Source organism: Grammomys surdaster, unplaced genomic scaffold (genome assembly GCF_004785775.1).
Source record: "Grammomys surdaster isolate TR1022 unplaced genomic scaffold, NIH_TR_1.0 126271, whole genome shotgun sequence".
NCBI classification, from domain to species: domain Eukaryota; kingdom Metazoa; phylum Chordata; class Mammalia; order Rodentia; family Muridae; genus Grammomys; species Grammomys surdaster.
The window spans coordinates 10,753,451-10,773,310 of NW_021621071.1; the positions used below are offsets into that span (position 1 = coordinate 10,753,451).

A 19,860-nucleotide genomic window follows, 5' to 3' on the forward strand; every position below is an offset into this window, starting at 1 on the left:
CTCTCTCTCTCTCTCTCTCTCTCTCTCTTTCTCTCTCTCTCTCTCTGCTGTGCCTTCCCACGCAGTACTCAGCTCATGCTCACCGAAGCATTTTGTTTCCACTTCTGTCCTCTTCTTTACCACATGGAGAGCAAGCTCTCTGCAGACCAGGGCTTGAGTTCATCACTGGACACTGCACCCCAACACCCGAAGTCATGTCTGGGACATGTTGAGAAAGTTCAGTAAGCACCCACTGAATAACTAAAGGAAGGAAAGGACAAAGAAAGACCAGTTGAAGAGGATGTTTTTCTTTCATTTCTTTGTCTCAGTTTAAAAACATTGTTATTGTTGTTGGTGTTGTTGTTATTATTATTATTTATTATTATTGTCGTCGTTGTTGTTATTGTTGTTGTCACTGGTTAGAATTGACTTACTTTAAAATCTCTACCATGCTAGGAGTTGTTGGCGAAGACTGATGACTAAAGCAGAAGATAAAGTCTATAAGAAGCAAGCAGGTTTTTAGAAATGGAGACACTGTATAATTTAACACGACAATATCTTATCAACATATGATTTCTCTCTATTTACATAGTAATATAGGAAATTGGCTGTACAGGATAAAATGTTAATGTATTTTTAAGAAATTCTTACTTCCTTAAATCCAGCCAAAAAATGGCCAGGATTTCTCACAGGGAAGGGTCACTGCCCCTAAGCTCCCAGCTCTTCTCTTGCCTGATGCGACACTGGCCTCTGTGGGTAACACTCACAGCCAGCTCAGCTCTGGACTTCCGATCTCTGGTGCTGGAATAGAACCATCAGCTTCATGTGTGACAGGGGACCGCTCTGTCACCAAGCTCCATCCCTGAACCTTTTAAAGTCTGATTTAGGAACTGAGTCTTGCTAAGTTGCACAGGCTGGCCTCAAACTTGTAATCCTCCTGCTTCCGTCTCCCAAGTTGCCAGGGTTACAGGTGTGTGCTATCACAGTCAAGTACTTTCTGCTTTTTAAACAGACACCTCACTGTTGTCTCTGTGATGTGAAAAGTTTCTATCAGTTAAGGAAGTGTGTGTAAGAACAACCTGAATAAGTAGGCAGATAGAGAGTACGTGTGATATGTTGGTCTCTACGGATTGAAAACCATTCAATACAGAAGCCAATAAGGGACCTTTCCAACCATGTACTTATTGACATACTATGAATAAATAATTTCTCACCAGCCTGGGCAACTTAGCAAGACTCTGTTTTGTTTCATCTGTACTTCCCACTCTCCTCCTTTTAAAGCAATCTCATGCTGCAGTAACATTTCATCCCACTTTATCTAATATATATATATATATATATATATATATATATATATATATCATACATAGACATATATATAATATAAAATCATGAAGGAGCCAGGCAGTGGTGGCGCATGCCTTTAATCCCAGCACTTAGGAGGCAGAGGCAGGCGGATTTCTGAGTTCGAGGCCAGCCTGGTCTACAGAGTGAGTTCCAGGACAGCCAGGGCTACACAGAGAAACCCTGTCTCAAAAACCAAAACCAAAACCAAAACCAAAACAAACAAATTCTTTGATATGATGAAACACAGGCAGCCAGCATTTAAATTTCCTATTCTATCTTGTAAGTGCCACGTAAGGTCCAGATCCTCTGGTCCTTTTTGGTCTCTCTTGATTGATGGTTTCCCCTCCATCTTTCACCTTAAAAAAAAATTACTCAAGCTTTCTGGTTTTTTTTTAATAAAGAAATTGAGTCCCTATAAAGTGTGTAGGTGGACAGTCAACTTCCTAGCATCTAATCGTGTCTTTGTGGAAGGGTTCAACTTGTTCTTCTGTCTTCTACATTTTCTAGTTGATAATATTGACTAATTTACATTAAAGCTAACGAGAATTCCGCTTCTCCTTGCACTTGCTAACTCAAACCGTATGATACAGTTTTTTGGAGACTCGGACAGAAAGACTATTAGGGGCTCTTCCCAAGTCCCTGCTGTTTCTGAGTCCTGCTTCTTGTACTCACAACTCAAGGATGACAGAGCTGAAGACTTTAGAGGTCACCCTTGATCCCATACCTCCAGCCCAAGTACCCAGAATCCCTGGCTGCTCCCCTCCACGGGCCAGTGCCTCCCTCACCCGGGGACTCACGCTGCCCCACCTCACCAATAAAGAGCTCTGCCTTGATCCTGTTACTGCTGACCAGGATTGGTTGGCCGCTTGCCACATGCCTGCATGTGCTAATATTTTACGTACAGTATCCATGTGCTCCCTACAACCTCTCTGTGAATGGGATGATGACCTTCCTCAATCTCCTCAGGCTGGCTGACATCCTGTCAGAGCTTTTCCCTACTCTACCCTCTGCTGGGAAAAGTTGTCCCTCCTTCCCCTCATTGTGCAGATCTCAGTTCTGCCATCCTTCCTTGGGGCAAGTCTTTACCACCCCCCACAGACAGATCAAAGTCTTAGGTTTCTACAGCTCGTTATCATAGTCCTAGATTTTAAAAGTTATTTATTGAGAGACTAACTTCAAACTCTATAGGGACAAAAACTAAGTAAAGTCATGGTTCTTAATTTAATTTTTTTTTAAGTTGCATATTCCTTAAAGTGTATGGAAGGAACAAAGGTCCATTTTTTCCTCAGAAAAATATCTATGTACCTATGGACACAGAAGCTACAGATTCTAAGGGTGTGTGGGTCGATCTGCAGAACTTCTATTTCAGGTACAGTTTTAAGGGGGATAAGAACGTGAAGGCAACTGGAGAATAAGTAGAAGCTAAGAAGGGGAGAGACAGCTGCTGTTCGTACATCAAAAAAGGAAGGTCGCTTATTGAAAAACAAATTTCAGAGGCGATAGAGATAAAGATGGAGGCATGTTCACTGGAATTCAAAGATCGTGGGTCTTCACACTGAAACGGGACGATGACTGAGCAAGATTATGAAGGCCGTGATTACAGACTCTTCTAGGAGAGATGGGTTTAGAGACAGAATCCGCATTCTCCATCATAGGTATGCATGAGGAAAGATGACATCACTGATGGCTGCCAGGCCAGGGGCTCCAGAAAGGAAAATGGTTGAGCGGGGTTGGAAAGGACTGTTTGCAGGCGGGTAGGTGAGAGCTCTAAGAATTCATTTTGGGTAATCATTGTTTTCATGACTTGGAACATTGTTTCGAGTTGAGAGAATGGAGGGGGATTGTTGAGCAGAGGACTTTGGGGGAAACAATGGGGGTTGTAAAGGAGAAGGGAGAGACTGGAGCTATTTAAAAGAATTACCCAGAGATGCTGACAGACAGTCAGACTTGGCCACACAGATCTAGCCAGATCTCAGAATTTCTCAGGGATCCTGGGGTTGGGGACAGTCAGAGCTAACCACAGAAACCTAACTGTGGTTAGTGGGGTTTTATCATTGGCATTACCCAGGAGATCAATCGGATCCTGCATCAGTTTCTCCGTTTCAGAAACAGGATAACAATGGGCATGTACGCAAATATCACATGGGTACATGAGCCTGCTAGAGTAGAAGGGTGATTTGGGGAGGCTGTTGAGTGTTTGCTGCCAAACTGAACAACCTGAGCTGGACTCCTGGGACAGTCCACTGTAGTGGAAGTCTAGAAACGACTCTTACAAGTTGCCCTCTGACCTTCAGGTGAACACTGTGGCACATGCATGTGCCACACATACACACACACAGGATAAATGGATGTTCTAAAACTGATTTCACAAAAGCAATTTTCGAAAGCATTTTTAGTCAATGACCTTTTTCTAAAGTGTAAAATGAAATGTATAGAAAAAAATGGATAGCCGTTTACTGAGCTAGTACAACGAGCCCTCTGGATTTTGTATCCACGAGGTTATAAACATTTCCCCTTTCCTGTTTGCTTTTAAAGACAGGACAAGCTAACCATTGGAGAATATCTTGTAGTTGGTATTTTGACATATGGAATTTCAATTTCATGAGCAAAATATTTAAATTCAGCCAGATCCCATGACTTTCTCCAAACTACTTTGAACGATATTAGCCAAAGCTAAAGAAGAAAAAAAAACAATTTTTAATCTTTTTTTTTTAATGAAAGAAGCAAGTTAATACTGTCCATGTGGATTTAATAAAAATATATTGAAGGATTTTCGAAAACTACGTAGACCTTAAAACTAAGGAAAACATGACCTCGTTTGAAATATTTTGAAATCACTGAGAATATTTCCTGATGTTTCTAAGCTAGTTAAAAGATTCAAACACTTGTTTTCACTAGAATGGGTAAGCACACCTACAGAGTTAAGTACATACTATACAGAACGGAGAAAGAAAGGCAATGCCCATTTTGCCTTTTCAGGATGACTTACACATATTACCCAAGTTTCTATGTACACTTTATACATGCTCTGTCCAAAAAAGTAGAATGTGCTGTAATAGACCCCGTGACATGTGTGAAGGAATGGACGAGAGAATGAGACACTAGTGAAAGAACACGTAGACTTCAGGAGAGGTTGTTCCTCCTTAGTAATGATTCAGGAAATTTCTCTTAGCATTTCCCCCCCTGCCTCAAAGCAAATGAAAACTCACTATGTCTGAAGCTTTAAGAAAAGCAAAAATCAAATATGTCCTTAGACAAGAAGAAAAACAAGATAGAGGTTTCTTTTTTTTTTTTTCTCTCATTTTTGTTTTTTTCAAGACAGGGTTTCTCTGTGTAGCCCTGGCTGTCCTGGAACTCACTCTGCGGACCAGGCTGGCCTTGTACTCAGAAATCCGCCTGCCTCTGCCTCCCAAGTGCTGGGATTAAAGGCGTGTTGCCACCAATACCCAGTAAGATAGGGGTTTCTTTTCTCCTCTCTGAACACTTGCTCGCTACTGAAGCTACACATCAGCCTTCACGTCTGCCAGCAACGGGTGAGCTTCCTGTCCAGACTCTCCTCATTTCTAAAGTGCCAAGTAGACCACACATACTTCTCCTTCTCTCCCTTAGGTCCATCATCCTTCTATCTATATTTTAATTACCCAGCATACAGCATAAAGAGAACCAGAAGAAGCATTGAGAAGCCCAAGACTGCCGACAGTGTCCTTTCCAGTGGAAAATGTGGGCAGTCTACTGAAAGCCAGGCATGGAAAAGGGCTGTATCTGTTGTTAGCACTCTGGAGTTCAAACCCAGCACATGAGAGGCTAGCATCCTACCAATGAGCTATTCCTCCAGCCCTGCAGAGAGGACTGGAAGGCTATGTTCTATGCACTACTCTCTGTTCCTTTGGCCTTGAGACAGACCTGGAAAAGACTTTTCTACCACCCAATGCCTTTTTGCTTACTTTTCTATCTCACTGTTGCCTTTCCTCTCTCAAAATAGATACATTAACTTTGGGGTCATTTACTAAGATGATCAGCATAGCCCTCTGTTGCCTCTGTGTCTTCTTGAGGACTTTTAAAAGAGAGTGACTAGCCAATGGCTTGTCAGCTCGCCAGGTCTGTTTCTGGTTTTCAGAAGCAGTGGTGATTCCAAACGCTAGGAGGAAAAATGGAAAATGTCTTAGAAATTTCAAATTTATGTGAAGCCAAACTGTGTGATCTCTTGCCAGTTTTAGTTTACAAAAAAACTCGCATGGTCCCAGATGTGTTTACTTGAACTTTAAGCTTTAATGTCACCATTATATTCCAGTAACTTCACTCCCTGCATCCAGCCCACTGTGGTCTGGTTTGGTGTGTACAGAAATGATCACTAGAACAGAAGAACTTGGCAGCCTGGTATTCTCTCTCTACGCTGCATTCCTTGCAATGCCAACTAGTGAAATAATTAACTATTCTCCATGGAAAGGTGCTTTTTCTTATTTTGATTTCGCACACACAATTTTTTTTTCCCTGAAAGCCAGTTGCCAAGGAAGGCACGGGGAGGGAGGGCCTTGTTGATATTCCCACAACTCCCAGTCTTAATACAATGACACACTGAAAGTTACAGAAAGCAAAGAGCCTAGAGGTCCAACTGGCAGAGATTAGGAACACTGTTATTTTTCAGAACCAGATTCTGTTTATATTGTCCATTTATCTCCTCTCTGGGAGTCTCATTGTCAAGGGTTTTTTCCAGAGTAAGCACAAAGTGGACAGAGAGTGGCTGGGTAGCAAGTGTCAATATTTATTTCGTTGCCCTTTAAAAAGAAATAAAAGTGGTCCATATGTTCTAATGTGAGCAGCAGAGAACGACCAGGCTGCACAGTCAGAGATATCCTTTGACCCACAAAGTAAGTCAGTGATTGTCAAAACAGAAAGCTCTGCCCTGCAGTAGACTTGGAAGCTAACACTACCACAACATGTTCTAGAACACAGTGGATCTATGCTTCTAGATCTTTCTTGTCACTCCCCAGATAGTTTTCAAGTACTTTGATTGTGCATATCTCTGTCAATCTATTAGAGAAAACGTATCCACAGGCCCCATTCTTACCCACAGGGAATCCACAGTTGCTAAGAGCTGGAAATTTAGCATAGTGGCACAGGGCTTGCTTACAAGGAGTAAAGCTAGGTGCTGTCCCATCAAAACTTTGTTTAGAGGCTGGAGAGATGGCTCAGTGGTTAAAAACACTGACTGCTCTTCCAAAGGTCCTGAGTTCAATTTCCAGCAACCGCATGGTGGCTTATAACCATCTGTAAAGGGGTCTGATGCCCTCTTCTGGTGTGTCTGGAAACAGCTACAGTGTACTCATATAAATAAAATAAATCTTTAAAAAAACATTTTAATAAAAAAAACTTTGTTTAGTTTAGAAGAAATGATATATATTTGTGAATCGTTGAACAATATTACACAGTGGTTTATGGATTGAGGCACATGCTGACTGAGATCCAGAGAAGTCAGCCTAGGTGAAGGCAATGAAACATGGTTGTGGTGAATCTGCAGGCCAGGTGAGCTCCAGGAGGTGGTACCTGTTGAAGAGGAAGACATGGAGATTTGATCCAGACTGTGAAAATAAGGCTAAAGACCTCATCCAGGAGATCAGAAGCATCAGGAAAGGACCCAGACATGGCAAAAAACAATTATTTCAGTAAGAATGGCGGGTTTGTTTTGTGGTCAGTGTTTTTTAAAAGGAAAGCGAGAAGGATTTATAGCAATACCAATATGAGAAAGAAAAGGTTGAGTTAGTGTTGAAAAAACGGGTCAAAGGAGGATATAGGGAAAGGTAGCATAAGGAAGGGGAAGATAAAGTTCTGGAGCTCGGCTCTAAGAAGACAAGAGAGAAAAGACAATGAATGAAGCACAGGGTCTTTGTTATTGAAATAACAGTACCAGTCCCAGGCCTGAAGAAACCAGCTGTATCAGACAGTAATGAACCAGCGTTCATGGGAGAAAACATGGACATGAGGCAGGAGGAGAGAATGTTCTTCACTTTGGCAGAAGGACACTCAAAAAGTACTTGTTGAGTAGTAGCCATTGGCTCATTCACATCGCCACCGATACAGTATCTAAGGCAAGTGACTTACAGCGAAGAAAGTATCCCCCATGGATTGTGGCTTCTAGAGAGGGCAGCATATTACGGCAGCAGCAGGCGGGGTTAACTGTTCACATGCAGATCCAGGAAGCAGACGGGAGTGCAGCAGGAAATCAGGATTCTCTTTGAGGGCGTGTCCCCCATGATCGAAGGACCTCCCACAAGCCCCCCCCCCAATCAGATTCCCTTACAGTGGCACCACCCCGTCACTTCAGGGGCCACTCATTCAACCAAAACAATCAACGTCACCCAACCGGTACCTGTAAGAGGACGTGAAATTGTTACAAAACACAGACAAGAAAGGGAAGAAGGATTAGGTCCTTGTAGTTCAGTCGAGGTGACGTCACTGCTGTGATCAGAGAACCGATTGGGACTTGGAGAGAGAACATAGTGCGAGAGGACCCAGCAGTGTGTTCTGGAATTTGAAGAGTGGGTGTTGTGTGAGCACTCAGCTAGACTCTGTGATCAGCAGCCGCCTGCCTCACTCAGTTCTGCCAAGTGCTAGCTCTCCCCATAAACTCGGGGAACTGTGATGGCTCTCCAGTGGCCAACCACCTGGTGGCTAGCCCCGCCAAGCCTCTGTGCCCTTTCTCCTGCTCACCTGAGTCTCCATGGGTCATCACGGATGGCAAACACCAGACAGCCTTAATAGTTTAAAACTAGCCAGATAACACAACTGCTGGGCACAGAGTCGATGCCCTAAACTCATCAGTTATCCTATATCAGGATTCTGCCGGTGGCTGAGGCCACCACTGGTTCTACTTGCCCCCAGGCCTTACATGGTGTCCTCGTCCCTCTCCTCAAGGCCTGGCCAATCCTCCCCTCTTCCCTTCCTCTTCCTCCTGGGACCCGGAAATCCCGCCTTTTACTCTTTGTCCAGCCATTAGGGAACTAGATTTTAGAATCAGCTCCTCCCCCTACAGATGAGGGGTGACAAGAGGGGAATGAATGTTAGATGTGGCAGTCTTCACTCACACAGATGGCGGACTATTTTAAGCATTGGGTGCGCTTATTCATTTTGTTGGGGTTTTAACCTCGTACTGTTTCCTTTCTTGTTTATTTAGGTAGCTATCACATACAGTACAGGGGCTATGTTACGTCCCATGTTACTACTTATACTTAGTGCCCTGCTCATCGGAACACTCTTGAATGCTATATTCATAGTAGACTGTTAAAGAACAGTAGAGAGGCATAAGACAAGGGGTGGGGTAGAGTCAACACTCAGCACAGATTATTTAAGATGTCGAACCTACTGCCTGCCCTATCTGGAAGAGTTTTAAATATCCTTTGGAACAAAGAGGATGCCTTTAGAGTTTTACTTTTTTCCCATGAGCATTTGGGTCAGCATCGTGATAGAGTTTAGTAGAGGTTTGGGGGCCAGGGTTTTCTGGAAGACTGATTCAGAGGTCTCTGTGATTACTATGCTTATTAGATTAAGCATACTCCCCAAGCCTAGTTCAAAGGTAGAAAAGGCACACCAAATTCCTCCCATTGTTAATACTGGTCTCTGCTTCTTTTTCTCTGTCCTCCAAAGAGCCCTGGCCAAAGGCCTTCTGAGTTGTTCAACTTTGCCTCTAAAGAGATGTCTTCATCTGTTTGGACAGAATGACTACAATTTCAGCCAAGTCTGTTGGAAGCAAGATGAGTGGCTTCCAGCACTCCTCCCTTGATAATATTTGGGTGCCTTTTATATTTCTCCATGAAAAAAAATGTTTTACTGTGTGGCAAAGCAGTTCAGGAAAAAAATTTCAGCAACTTAATTCAAAAGCGAATTGATCGTTCCCCTGAATAGACTCATTCTTTGTTTGAATACAAAACACTCTTTTTCATGTATTTCCCAAAACACTGCCCTCCTTGCCTCTACCTGAATTTCCACTAATGTCATTTAATAAAACAAAACGTACTTTTTTCCTAATAGTGGTTTCCAATAGAACTTTTGCTATTACAGTTCATATGCCGGGCTCCTTTTATCTAAGTAATAAATCTGTAATTTGTGAGACGTGTTCCCAAACTTTAAAGCTAGCTCTCTGTTCTTTTTGGCATAGAGTTTGGATTTTATTTGCCTCCAAATAAGTTTTTCCAATGGAGGGATTGGGGTGTGGGAATATTTATTATATCATAAATAAGGTAAAAATGGAAAGTTCTGTCTCGAAGGTAGAATATGACATAAATCTAACATTCATTTGAGCAACTATTTTATGACTTTTAAACTTAAGTCCTTAAGTTAAATAGTTAAATGAAGGGTAGATTTACTCTCTGTGTTGTGGCAATCACACACATACACACACACATTTACATGGTAGCAACGGGTAGACTTCTTTACAATGGTAAATAAGTTTTTCAAAGAAGTCAGTGTCAAGACTAGACAAAATGTTGTTTAATTTGTAAGCAACCTTCAAGCTGGAATTTTAAAGATGTAATTAAATGAGTAAATGGGAAATATTCCTTTGAAAATGCACATGTGTATAAAATGAATACAGGATTGGTGAGACAGCTCCTGTAGCCAAACTTGGGAACTTGAGTTCAATCCCAAAGACCCACGTGACGAAGGATAGAACCAACTCCCAAAGTTGTCTCCTGGCATCTACAGGAACTCTGTGTCACCAAAAACACTAAATAAATAAAAAATAAATTTGAAACATAATAAAAACTTTACAAACCCCAAACCAAACCAAATATGAAGGAAATTTCATATTTCAGAGATGTGTGTGAGCACCATTATTGTTCTCAGTAGGAAGGATAAACAGATAAGGTTTGCTCCAACAAGTACCTTCCGCTGATAAGATCCGAGAAACTGTTTTGACCAGTTTGTGCTTGGAGACTTCTTAGATCCAGAATCACAGTAGCAGTAGGAAAACCAGAATGCGTACCGACTACCAAAGAAACTAGAACGATATGTGAAGTCCACGGTGTAGAAGTTGCTGCCGAAAAGGTCAGAATATTGGCCATCCAGAGAAACCCATCCAGCTTGGTCTCACCCTGCTCGTAGTCACAGAACTAAGGCTAGTTAAGATAACAAACCCATGAGACCCATGCCATCCTGGCCTGTGTTATCCGATGCTACAGAGAACTGAAGGTTCCTGCAAGTTGCATTTCCAGGATCTAATTGAGTTCCTCCCTGATCCACAGTCTTCCAACGTTATTGGAAAAAAATTTGGAAGAAACATTCGTAAATGACTTTAACGCTGATTGTTCCTCTCACGCATTCAAGGATCTGAGCCAAGAAATGCTGTGTCATCACAGAGGCCCCCACCCACCCAAAAAACCCCGAGTTCTAGTGCGCAGATCAGTGACAGTCACTACCCACCTGGAACTGTCAGTGGGGTCAGGTCCATGATTGCTCTGAAGTTAATGTGTTAAATTTCACGATACAACAGATCATATACTGAAAATATGGAGAGCCGGCAGTGGTGGCACACGCCTTTAATCCCAGCACTTGGGAGGCAGAGGCAGGCGGATTTCTGAGTTTGAGGCTAGCCTGGTCTACAGAGTGAGTTCCAGGACAGCCAGGGCTACACAGAGAAACCCTGTCTTGAAAAACTAAAAACCAAAAACCAAAAAAAAAAAAAAAAAAAAAAGGAGAAAGCAGAAAAGCTAATTTCTTTTTAGTGATTATCAGTTCTAGTTCAATAATGTCTTAATCTCAATGTTCCACTTTTCTTATTATTATTAACAAAATCATTTAAGAACCATAGTTTCTTACCAAAACAATCTTAAATTTTCACAAATTTAACATCTAAACATATCACATACAAGAAGGCAATTTTAACTTCCAAAGTGGTAAAGCACAAAGGCATGTTTCTGGGGTAACAGAGGGTCACTTTTACATAGGATTTGAAGTGCCCCACTCTACCCATGCAGGTTTTTACTATCACTCTTTAATTAATGAAGCCACATTGACACAGAGTTCCTATTGACTTTGGACACACGATGTCTACTACACCAGGATTTGCTGTGCTACTGTTGCTTGCTGTTTTATTACCTTCGGTGGCACAACTAACCAAAATATAGTTAATTATAGTGGCATTCGGCGTGAAGTCCTTTCCCTGTGCCACCTTAACTGTGTTTTGAAATACAATATTTTAGTAATAAATACCATGGAATCAAGTGCAGAGGGGGTGCACTCGATAGAAGTCACTGGAAACACCTGGATTTCTGAAAGCTGGTGACTTTCTCACCGAGCTTTCTGCAGGGACAGAAATACTATTCATTCTCCTCCTCAAAGGAATTCATTGTAAATTGAATTACCTTTCCTGACAGCGTTGCTTTCATGGGTTTCCTTCAGATCTCTGCCTGCCCTTCCATAGGGGAAACACTCATCTGTCTCGTGAGCTGACCCTCCCCCTTCAGCAGACAAACTTAATAAATGAATTCACCCAACTCTGTCACTTTCTAAGTGGACTCCTGGAAACTTTGGAATCACTGCTCCAAACCAAAGAAGGGGATTTGGATAATGAAGGTGCCGTGTTGGCTTCATGAACCCAGGGAGTATTTCTTAGCTCACTGTCCATGTAGACAGACTCTCTATGGCAGCTTCTAGCATCATCTTCCGTGAAGTCTTTGGTGAGTAGCATGTGATGTGATTTAAAGCAGAAAGGGGTTCGAATGGCTTCTGTGCATTCTTCATATTTTCCATGTTATAAAATAAGAATTACGCTAAATGTAAGTAAAATAGCATTAAAAAAAAAACCCTCACTCAGTACACATGCATGTACTGTAACTCATTTCTATAACTAACCAATCCAAAGCTCTACAGATAATGGCAGAACCTCTCATCTCGCCCATTTCACAGGTTGACATGTGTGCTCTTCATTAGTTGCCTGTTATTCCTAAGCAAGAGCCGACTGTTCCTAGCATAAACCATGTTTTTAAGATTTTTGTGTGTGTGTGTGTGTTGCCCTGGGGCTGGAGTTAGAACTGGAGTTGTGAATCTGGGAATTGAACTCTGATCCGCTGAAAGTGCTCTAACCACTACCCATCCGGCCCCCATGAGCCTCAAAGCTCCATGATTAGATATCCATAACTATTTTATGTATTAGTGGTCACCTGAGTAGCAAGCCTTTTTCGTAACTAGGACATAGTGGGAAACTGGAAATGTTGACATTGTAAAGTTTCTTGTCATCCCAGTGTTTTTTGTTTTGTGTTGTTTTAAGCTTTTGGGCTTCACTCTTTATCGAGACCTTAAGTGTGAACCTTTTAAACTCAATGGCAGCATCCTTAAATTTGGGGCTTTAAGCGTCTTCTTTGCCACTAGGTTTCTATTTCACTAACCATTGTTCATTACAGCTCTACAAATTCTAACTAAAAGATTCCTCTCAGATTAAAAAAAAAAAAAGAATGACCCAGGTTGCTGAGATGGATCCTCTGAAGGCTGGTCACTAACTGTTTTCATATGTCTTATCTCTGTTTTTCTCCAAATACTTCCAACTGACTGCAACTAATAATACTGTTGAAGTTAAATGACCTTTTGACCCAGCTCTAAATAAATGCTTTGAGCACTCTAGGGACCCTCTTCCCTCCAAGCATGGTCCAATTCTATTGGTATGAATCAGGGAACGTGAATTAGGCCTCTATGATATCTCAGATGTCTGGGGCTTCAGAGTTCCCAGAAAGGAAAAGGTCACACCCCCAATCAGGTCAATGGTCCATCAAGAACTGTCTTCTCAATCATTGTGGTTTCCCCAGTGCTGACCAGTAACACCTTTTGTTGTAGGCAGAATACTTCTATGAGTTCCTGTCTCTGCGGTCCCTGGATAAAGGCATCATGGCAGATCCAACTGTCAATGTCCCTCTGCTGGGAACAGTGCCTCACAAGGCATCAGGTGGGTGGCCTTTGCTTTGGAGAAAGATTTGCTCGTAAGATTTCATGGGTGTGTGTGTGTGTGTGTGTGTGTGTGTGTGTGTGTGTGTGTGTGAAGGATCCATTTGTCATCCATTAGAGAGATTATGGGATGCTCTCCTGAGGACGGCTGTTTAATTGAGGGCAGCTTAGTCATCATCCTTCAGGCAAAGGATTAGGATGAGGATAAAGAAATGATGGGCTTACACTTTCCTCATATCCCGATATAGCCCAGACCACACCCAATTCACTAATGACTCTAGATTCCTTTTTAACAAAGGAAGAAAGATAAAGGGACATAAACATACCCGGTTAGATGGATATATTCAGCTGGCGAGGATGGATCAGCACAGTACACACAAACACAACAAAGGTTCAAAGTGGTTGGGAGGGAACGGTAACCAAGACAAAGTTCCCCAACATCAGCATAGTGTCAGAAGCCCTTTCAGGGACAAACAGACCAACTCAAGCCTCCAGGTCTACCCATCCTGCTTAGCTGAGAAACCCGCGCATGTGATTCGATCCCAGCTTTTCATCTTGTGTGATACCCACGCAAGCATTCTTGAACTTGATCAGGTGAGACCAGAACCGTAGCCCCATTTTATAAGCTTGACAAGAAAATGAAGGCTCATGCAGCGTAACCAATACGTACAAAGTCAAATGTTAAGTAATAACTAGTGCCAGGCAGTGGTGGCACACGCCTTTAATCCCAGCACTTGGGAGGCAGAAGCAGGTGGATTTCTAAGTTCGAGGCCAGCCTGGTCTACAGAGTGAGTTCCAGGACAACCGGGGCTACACAGAGAAACCCTGTCTCAAAAAACCAAAAAAAAAAAAGAAAAAAGAAAAAGAAAAGAAAAAGCAAAGTCAGGGCCGGAGCCCAGGATTTCTGGTCTTTAGGAAACAGAAAGTCAGAAAGTACCCCTGTGTTTTGTCTGGCTTCAAGGACCTGTGTTGTTACATTTGACACTTCCTGATCAGCACCATTTACGGGCCTTTCTGGCAGTTCTTGCCCCTGTAAGGATGGAACTATTATAATATACCATGCTATGGATATGCTATCATTTGTTTCTCTGTTCCCTCATTTTTTAAAATGAGATTTTGTTTTTAGAGTTTTCATGCTATAAACACGATAAATATTCTTATAAATAAATAAATATTCTTTGAAACTACGAGGTGCTCACTGCTATATGGGAAGGGGTCCTATTTGTCTTATTCACTGTAGCCCCTTCCTAATGCAAGGTTCAACAAACAGCCAGCACAAAGAAAGTCACTGCTGGATTAACATGTATACTAAATTCTTGTCGCTCACTTCTTTATTGCAAGAGATAGTTGGGAGTCATAGTTTTTGTGGTAAACACCATGATGTGAACTATTAATTTTTTAAAAAAACTTATTAAAACACCAATCGTATGTTCCTAAAGGTTATACCTATTATATGGCAGGTATGTCTGACTCACCACAATCTCATCAGGGTAGGTTATTAATTACATAAACTACTTTGCCAATTCAAAAAGTCAAAACTGGCTTTTTCTCATTGTTCTTTAATTTGGCTTTTAAATTTTCCTATCAAGATAGAGCATCTTTCCCTGGTTTTACTAGACTGTGTGAAATCTCAGTGCAGCCTACTTAATTTTTTATATTGAGATAGCAGAGGTTTGATTAGTTTTTATTTGTGACGTATAAACTAGGTTTCCTTATCTTTTACCACTTTTTCATTTTATTTAATTGTTTGTTTGTTTGTTAGTGGGAGAATTCGTATTGCCAAACATATCTTTTCCCTTCGAAAATTTCCCCATTCCTTTTATGTTTCAAGATTAAGTCCCGTTTCAGAAAGCTGCCACGTGATGATTTAAACGCACTTCTGGTATCCCATGAAGATTTGTTTTGGCAGTCGATGAAGGAAGAGCTGGATCTTCTGTTGTTCTTCTTGGTCATCGGCTTTCCTGATGAAGAAATCCCCCTGCTCTGCCCACGCATTTCCACGCATAGCGTCAGCCATGCCCGTGGCATTATAGCATTTTTTTTTTAAATAAGTAATGGTGACCCCTACTTCTAATGCCATTCTTCTGGGAATGTTAAGTAATTCACCAAGTGTCAAGCAAGAATCCCTTCAGGAGCTAACTTGAATCTGTAGAGTGATTAAGAAATGAGGCCCCTTTACAGAGACTGGGTTGCTACCGTCCGCCCTTTCCAAAGGATCTTCGGTGTGGCACACTACTGTGGGAGTTGAAGATAGACTTTCTAGATCCTGGGCGAGGAAGATCTTAGTTCTTTGCGTCATCTTCCCAGTGCTATTGTGAGCAGCATCCTCCCACGAAGGAGTGAGACTCAGGGCATCATTCTCTGCCCAATTGCATAGAAGAAGGAGCGAGACCCAGGGCATGTACTGCCCAACTGCATGGGAGAAAGAGAGAGGGTTTGTATTCTAGAGATTTCAGTATCCCTGAGACTGGTCATCTTAAGGTCATGAACATCCTACTCCAAACGCACAGATGTTTCCATTACACTAAAGATGACATCCTCAGGGCTTTAGTACCTCACGGAGACAGCAAGCACCAAAACTCTGAAAGTTCTCAGGATCCGGTCACTACATAAGCTCCTCCCAAGGGGTGTGATGATGCTTCTTTTTAGCCAAAGATAATTCTGTATAATTTTTTTCTTGATCAGTTTCCCTCTTTTTTTTTTTTTTTTAAGAAGAAGCTAAGAATGAACACTTAGCATGTCTCTTGGTACCCAATTTATATTTTAATTTTTCCCTTTCCTTTTTCTGATTAGTAAAATTCAGGTGGAAGCTCATGAGAACTCATTAAAATTCGTCAGCTCAGTTCATTATGTGGCTACTTTGGCTGAGCCTTCAATAAAACTCAAATGGTTTCTAACTCAGTGCTTGCATCTGACATCTGCCTAACTTTAACCATTTTGGGGTGTCTAGTAAAAGGATTCTTACTAAAATTCTACTTTTTGGAGCTAGTGATACATCGAGTATCGAGTGTATGTTGAAAGAATGCCTTAACCAGAAATGTTTAAATTCAACATCACTTTCTAAGACTATGAAATCTAGAAAAATAACACTTAGATGCTGGAGAGATGTCCCCTCCGGGAAAATGCTTGCCACACAGTTCTCTGGCAAAAAGCTGAGGCTGGTAGTGACTAAGTATCATCCCAGTGCTGGAGAGACTGGAACAAGAGGATCTCTGGGACTCACTGGCTGGCCAAGCTAGCCAATTGGCAAGCTCCATGTTCAGTGAGAGACCTTGTCTCAAAAAATATAAAGGAGGGCTACTACCAGGAAAATAGCTGATATCAACCCCTGCCCTCTACACACACACATACACACACACACACACGTAAAAATAATAAAATTAAACTTATAGAGAAAAACGGATGCCACTTGGGATAGAGAGAGATTTAAAAGGGAACAGACTTCTTCTTCTTCTTCTTCTTCTTCTTCTTCTTCTTCTTCTTCTTCTTCTTCTTCTTCTCCTTCTCCTTCTCCTTCTCCTTCTCCTTCTCCTTCTCCTTCTCCTTCTCCTTCTCCTTCTCCTTCTTCTTCTTCTTCTTCTTCTTTTTTTTGTTGAGACAAAGTGATGTCCCCACATGGACACGCTACCCTCAGCCTGCTTTTTACCTTTCACCTTGGTGTGTGCACGTGTTTTTTTTTTTTTTTCTTTCCTCCTCTTCATTTAGAAGCAGATGTAGGGTTTGTTTGCAAAGCCGCAGGTGCGAGGAGTTTATGGGGATCTCAGATCATTGCGGGGCAGCAATTCGTTAGCCTCATTAACTTGGTCACCACAGTAGGAGAAGAGAGGGGACCTTGAATTATTAAAAAGTAACCAAATCAATGTGCTTTGCTCTCACGTATCCAGGTAGCTTTCATTATGGCACCGGGCTGTTTTATACCCCAATCTGCTAAGCTGTTCTTTTATAAACCACAGGAGCCTTTGTGCCTGGACATCTCTTGATCTTTAACAGTTATGAAGTGCCTGCCTTCTGGCATTTGAAAAGAACGAAAACAGGAAACACAAACCGTGGAGTGGTTCAGTAAAATTACTGAGTTATATGCATGTTTTTTTTCCCCCATCGAGCCAAGGCCTCTCCTCTTTGAACACTCTGTCATTGCATGAACAGCAGTGTGTCTTAGGAATCCAGTGTGGAGAGGTTTCCAAGTGTGTGCAAATGCTGAAGGGACACCTTCTTGATTTCTCTGGGCCAGAGTAAATGGTCAGTGTTTCCTGAGAGGCTGAGAGCTACAGCAGCTTGGAGCACTGAGTACTTAGGTTGAAAATCTTATATCTCTGTGTATGTGTGCACACATGCTCCTGGGGGGAAGAGGGGGGTACGTGCTACAGCACATGTCTGTGTATGAGTGTTTGCTAGACCACATGTATGTGTACAGGTATGTACAGAGGACAACCTCGGGTGTCACCCACAGGAACACTGTCTACCTAATTTGGGAGAAACCTTGCTCTAGAGTTCAAATTATGCTCTGTCAGCCAGCCAATAAGCTTCCAGGGATCCTCCTGTCCCCGCTTCCCCCGTGCCGGGATGGCAAGTATGTGCCACCATACCCAACATTTAAAAAAATAATATTTTTGTTAGTTCTTTGTTTGTTTTCATATTTACACCAAGTCCCGCAGCTCCTTCTCAGAGCACCCCTGCCTCTCCACCCGCCCAACTTCCTGTTCTTTCCCACTCTTATATACACACACACAGACACAGACACACACACACACAGACACACATATAGACATAGACACAGACATACACACAGACACAGACACACACACACAGACACACAGACACAAATACACAGACACACAGACACACACACAAACACACAGACACACACACACATAGACATAGACACAGACACACACAGACACAGACATAGACACAGACACACATACACAGACACACATACAGACACACATACACACACACAGATACACACATAGACACACACACAGACACACACACAGACACAGATACACACAGACACACACACACAGACACAGATACACAGACACAGACACACACACACACACACACACACACATGCACATATATGTACAAGTCCTTGTGATCCTGGCCCCCCTCCCCCTGCCTCTGTGCTGGGATTTTTGTCTGGCTTGAGCTGGCGTACTGTCACAGTCTGTGAGCTCGTATGTACAACTGCCCCTCGGTGTCCAGAAAACACCTTCCATGCAGTCATCCACCATTCTGCTCTTACAGTCTCTCTGTCCCCTCTTCCCAGAAGATCCCTGAGATGTGAGTGAACAGATGTCTCACTCAGTGCTGAGCTTTCGAGTCCACCATGCTCTGTAGTAGACTACAGAAAGCACTCGTGCACACCCAGCATTTGCATTGAGTTCTGAGGATCAGGCTCGGGTCTTCATACTCATAGGGCAAATTCTTTACTGGCTGAGCTATCTCCCAAGCCCTTGTCTAATGAGGGGACAGTTTATAATTCGGTGATGTTGAGATTGAGTTCCTGCTGCCTCTCATCTCCTTCCTTCCTGTTAGGGAAGAGGGTCAAGCGACGGGATGCTCTGGGGTAAGAACCATGTCCATGCGCTCGTGGAAGGGGCATTCAGTTAGAATAGTTTTCACTTACTTCTCCATAAGTCAGTTTATGTGCAGTCAACTGTGTCTCGATTCGTACTTGAACGCCACGTGAGTTATTCTTAGTTTTCCGAAACTGGCTTCTTTCAGCCCGCTTTGTATTACACAGAGCAGCCTGCACTGGATTGCACAATGTCCGATCTTGTTTCATTCAGTCCTTGGTAAAAGTAGACTTCCACACATAGACTTGTCATTGCTGAAGGACAAGGCTCTGTTTCTTCTCTATCTGGGCAATGCCAGGGCCTGCAAAGGAATTTTGTTTTGTAAGCACATAAGGAAGATTGTGTGGCCAGGTTGTGTGGTGTTGGGAGCAATTCCCAGCTCTCTTCTTCTTCTAACCCTACGAGGAAGGTATAGTCATAGTCCAAAGGGAAAAGGTTTGCCTTGGTTTAATAAGATGAGTCCATGCTTGGTAGCTGTACCCAGCATGCAAAGCTGTACGTACACTTACTGAAAGACAGTATTTGCATTTGCTTGCTTGTTTCTTTATTATTATTATTATTATTGTTTATTTACTTAAGGCAGAACTGAAGTTTAGTTGTCAGCTAGATCAGTCTTCGTCAGCGTGATAATCCACCATGTTCTGGAAAGTTCTATAATCAGTCTTTCATCCGGTAGTCAACATCTGATTAGCCCGTTTCACCTTGTGACTTGTGACTATCACGAAGTCGGTGGCCTCCTCATCCTCGTTGAGCAGAAACATTGTGAGTGGCTACATCCTACCTTCTGGCTTTTTTGTCGATATCTGGACCCAACAAGTACCCAACAGATGTGCGAGTGGCTTCAAGTCAAGAAGCTAACTCATGAGACGCGGCCTACCCACTGTATTAGCTTAGCACACCAAACACTCCATTATACGAATGGGTATCACAAGAAAACAGTAACCTGGTTGACCCAGTCTCTACTGGAGTCCAGGCTGAATTGCAGAATATCTTCGGAGAATTCATTTTGATACTTTCAAGAATA

The 19,860-nt window shown here is 42.4% G+C and overlaps 1 protein-coding gene and 1 pseudogene across 2 annotated transcripts in view; one reads left to right on the forward strand and one right to left on the reverse strand.

Moving 5' to 3' along the window:
* Window positions 1–8,053, reverse strand: part of LOC114613679 — a 20,210-nt pseudogene extending 12,157 nt beyond the window's left edge.
* Wif1 (WNT inhibitory factor 1) overlaps window positions 1–19,860 on the forward strand; it is a 71,009-nt gene that overhangs the window by 32,889 nt on the left and 18,260 nt on the right. For both annotated transcript variants that reach the window (XM_028759105.1, XM_028759106.1), the window contains exon 3: window positions 13,147–13,255. In XM_028759105.1, the coding sequence (XP_028614938.1) occupies window positions 13,147–13,255 (109 nt within the window). The remainder of the gene's footprint in view (window positions 1–13,146; window positions 13,256–19,860) is intronic.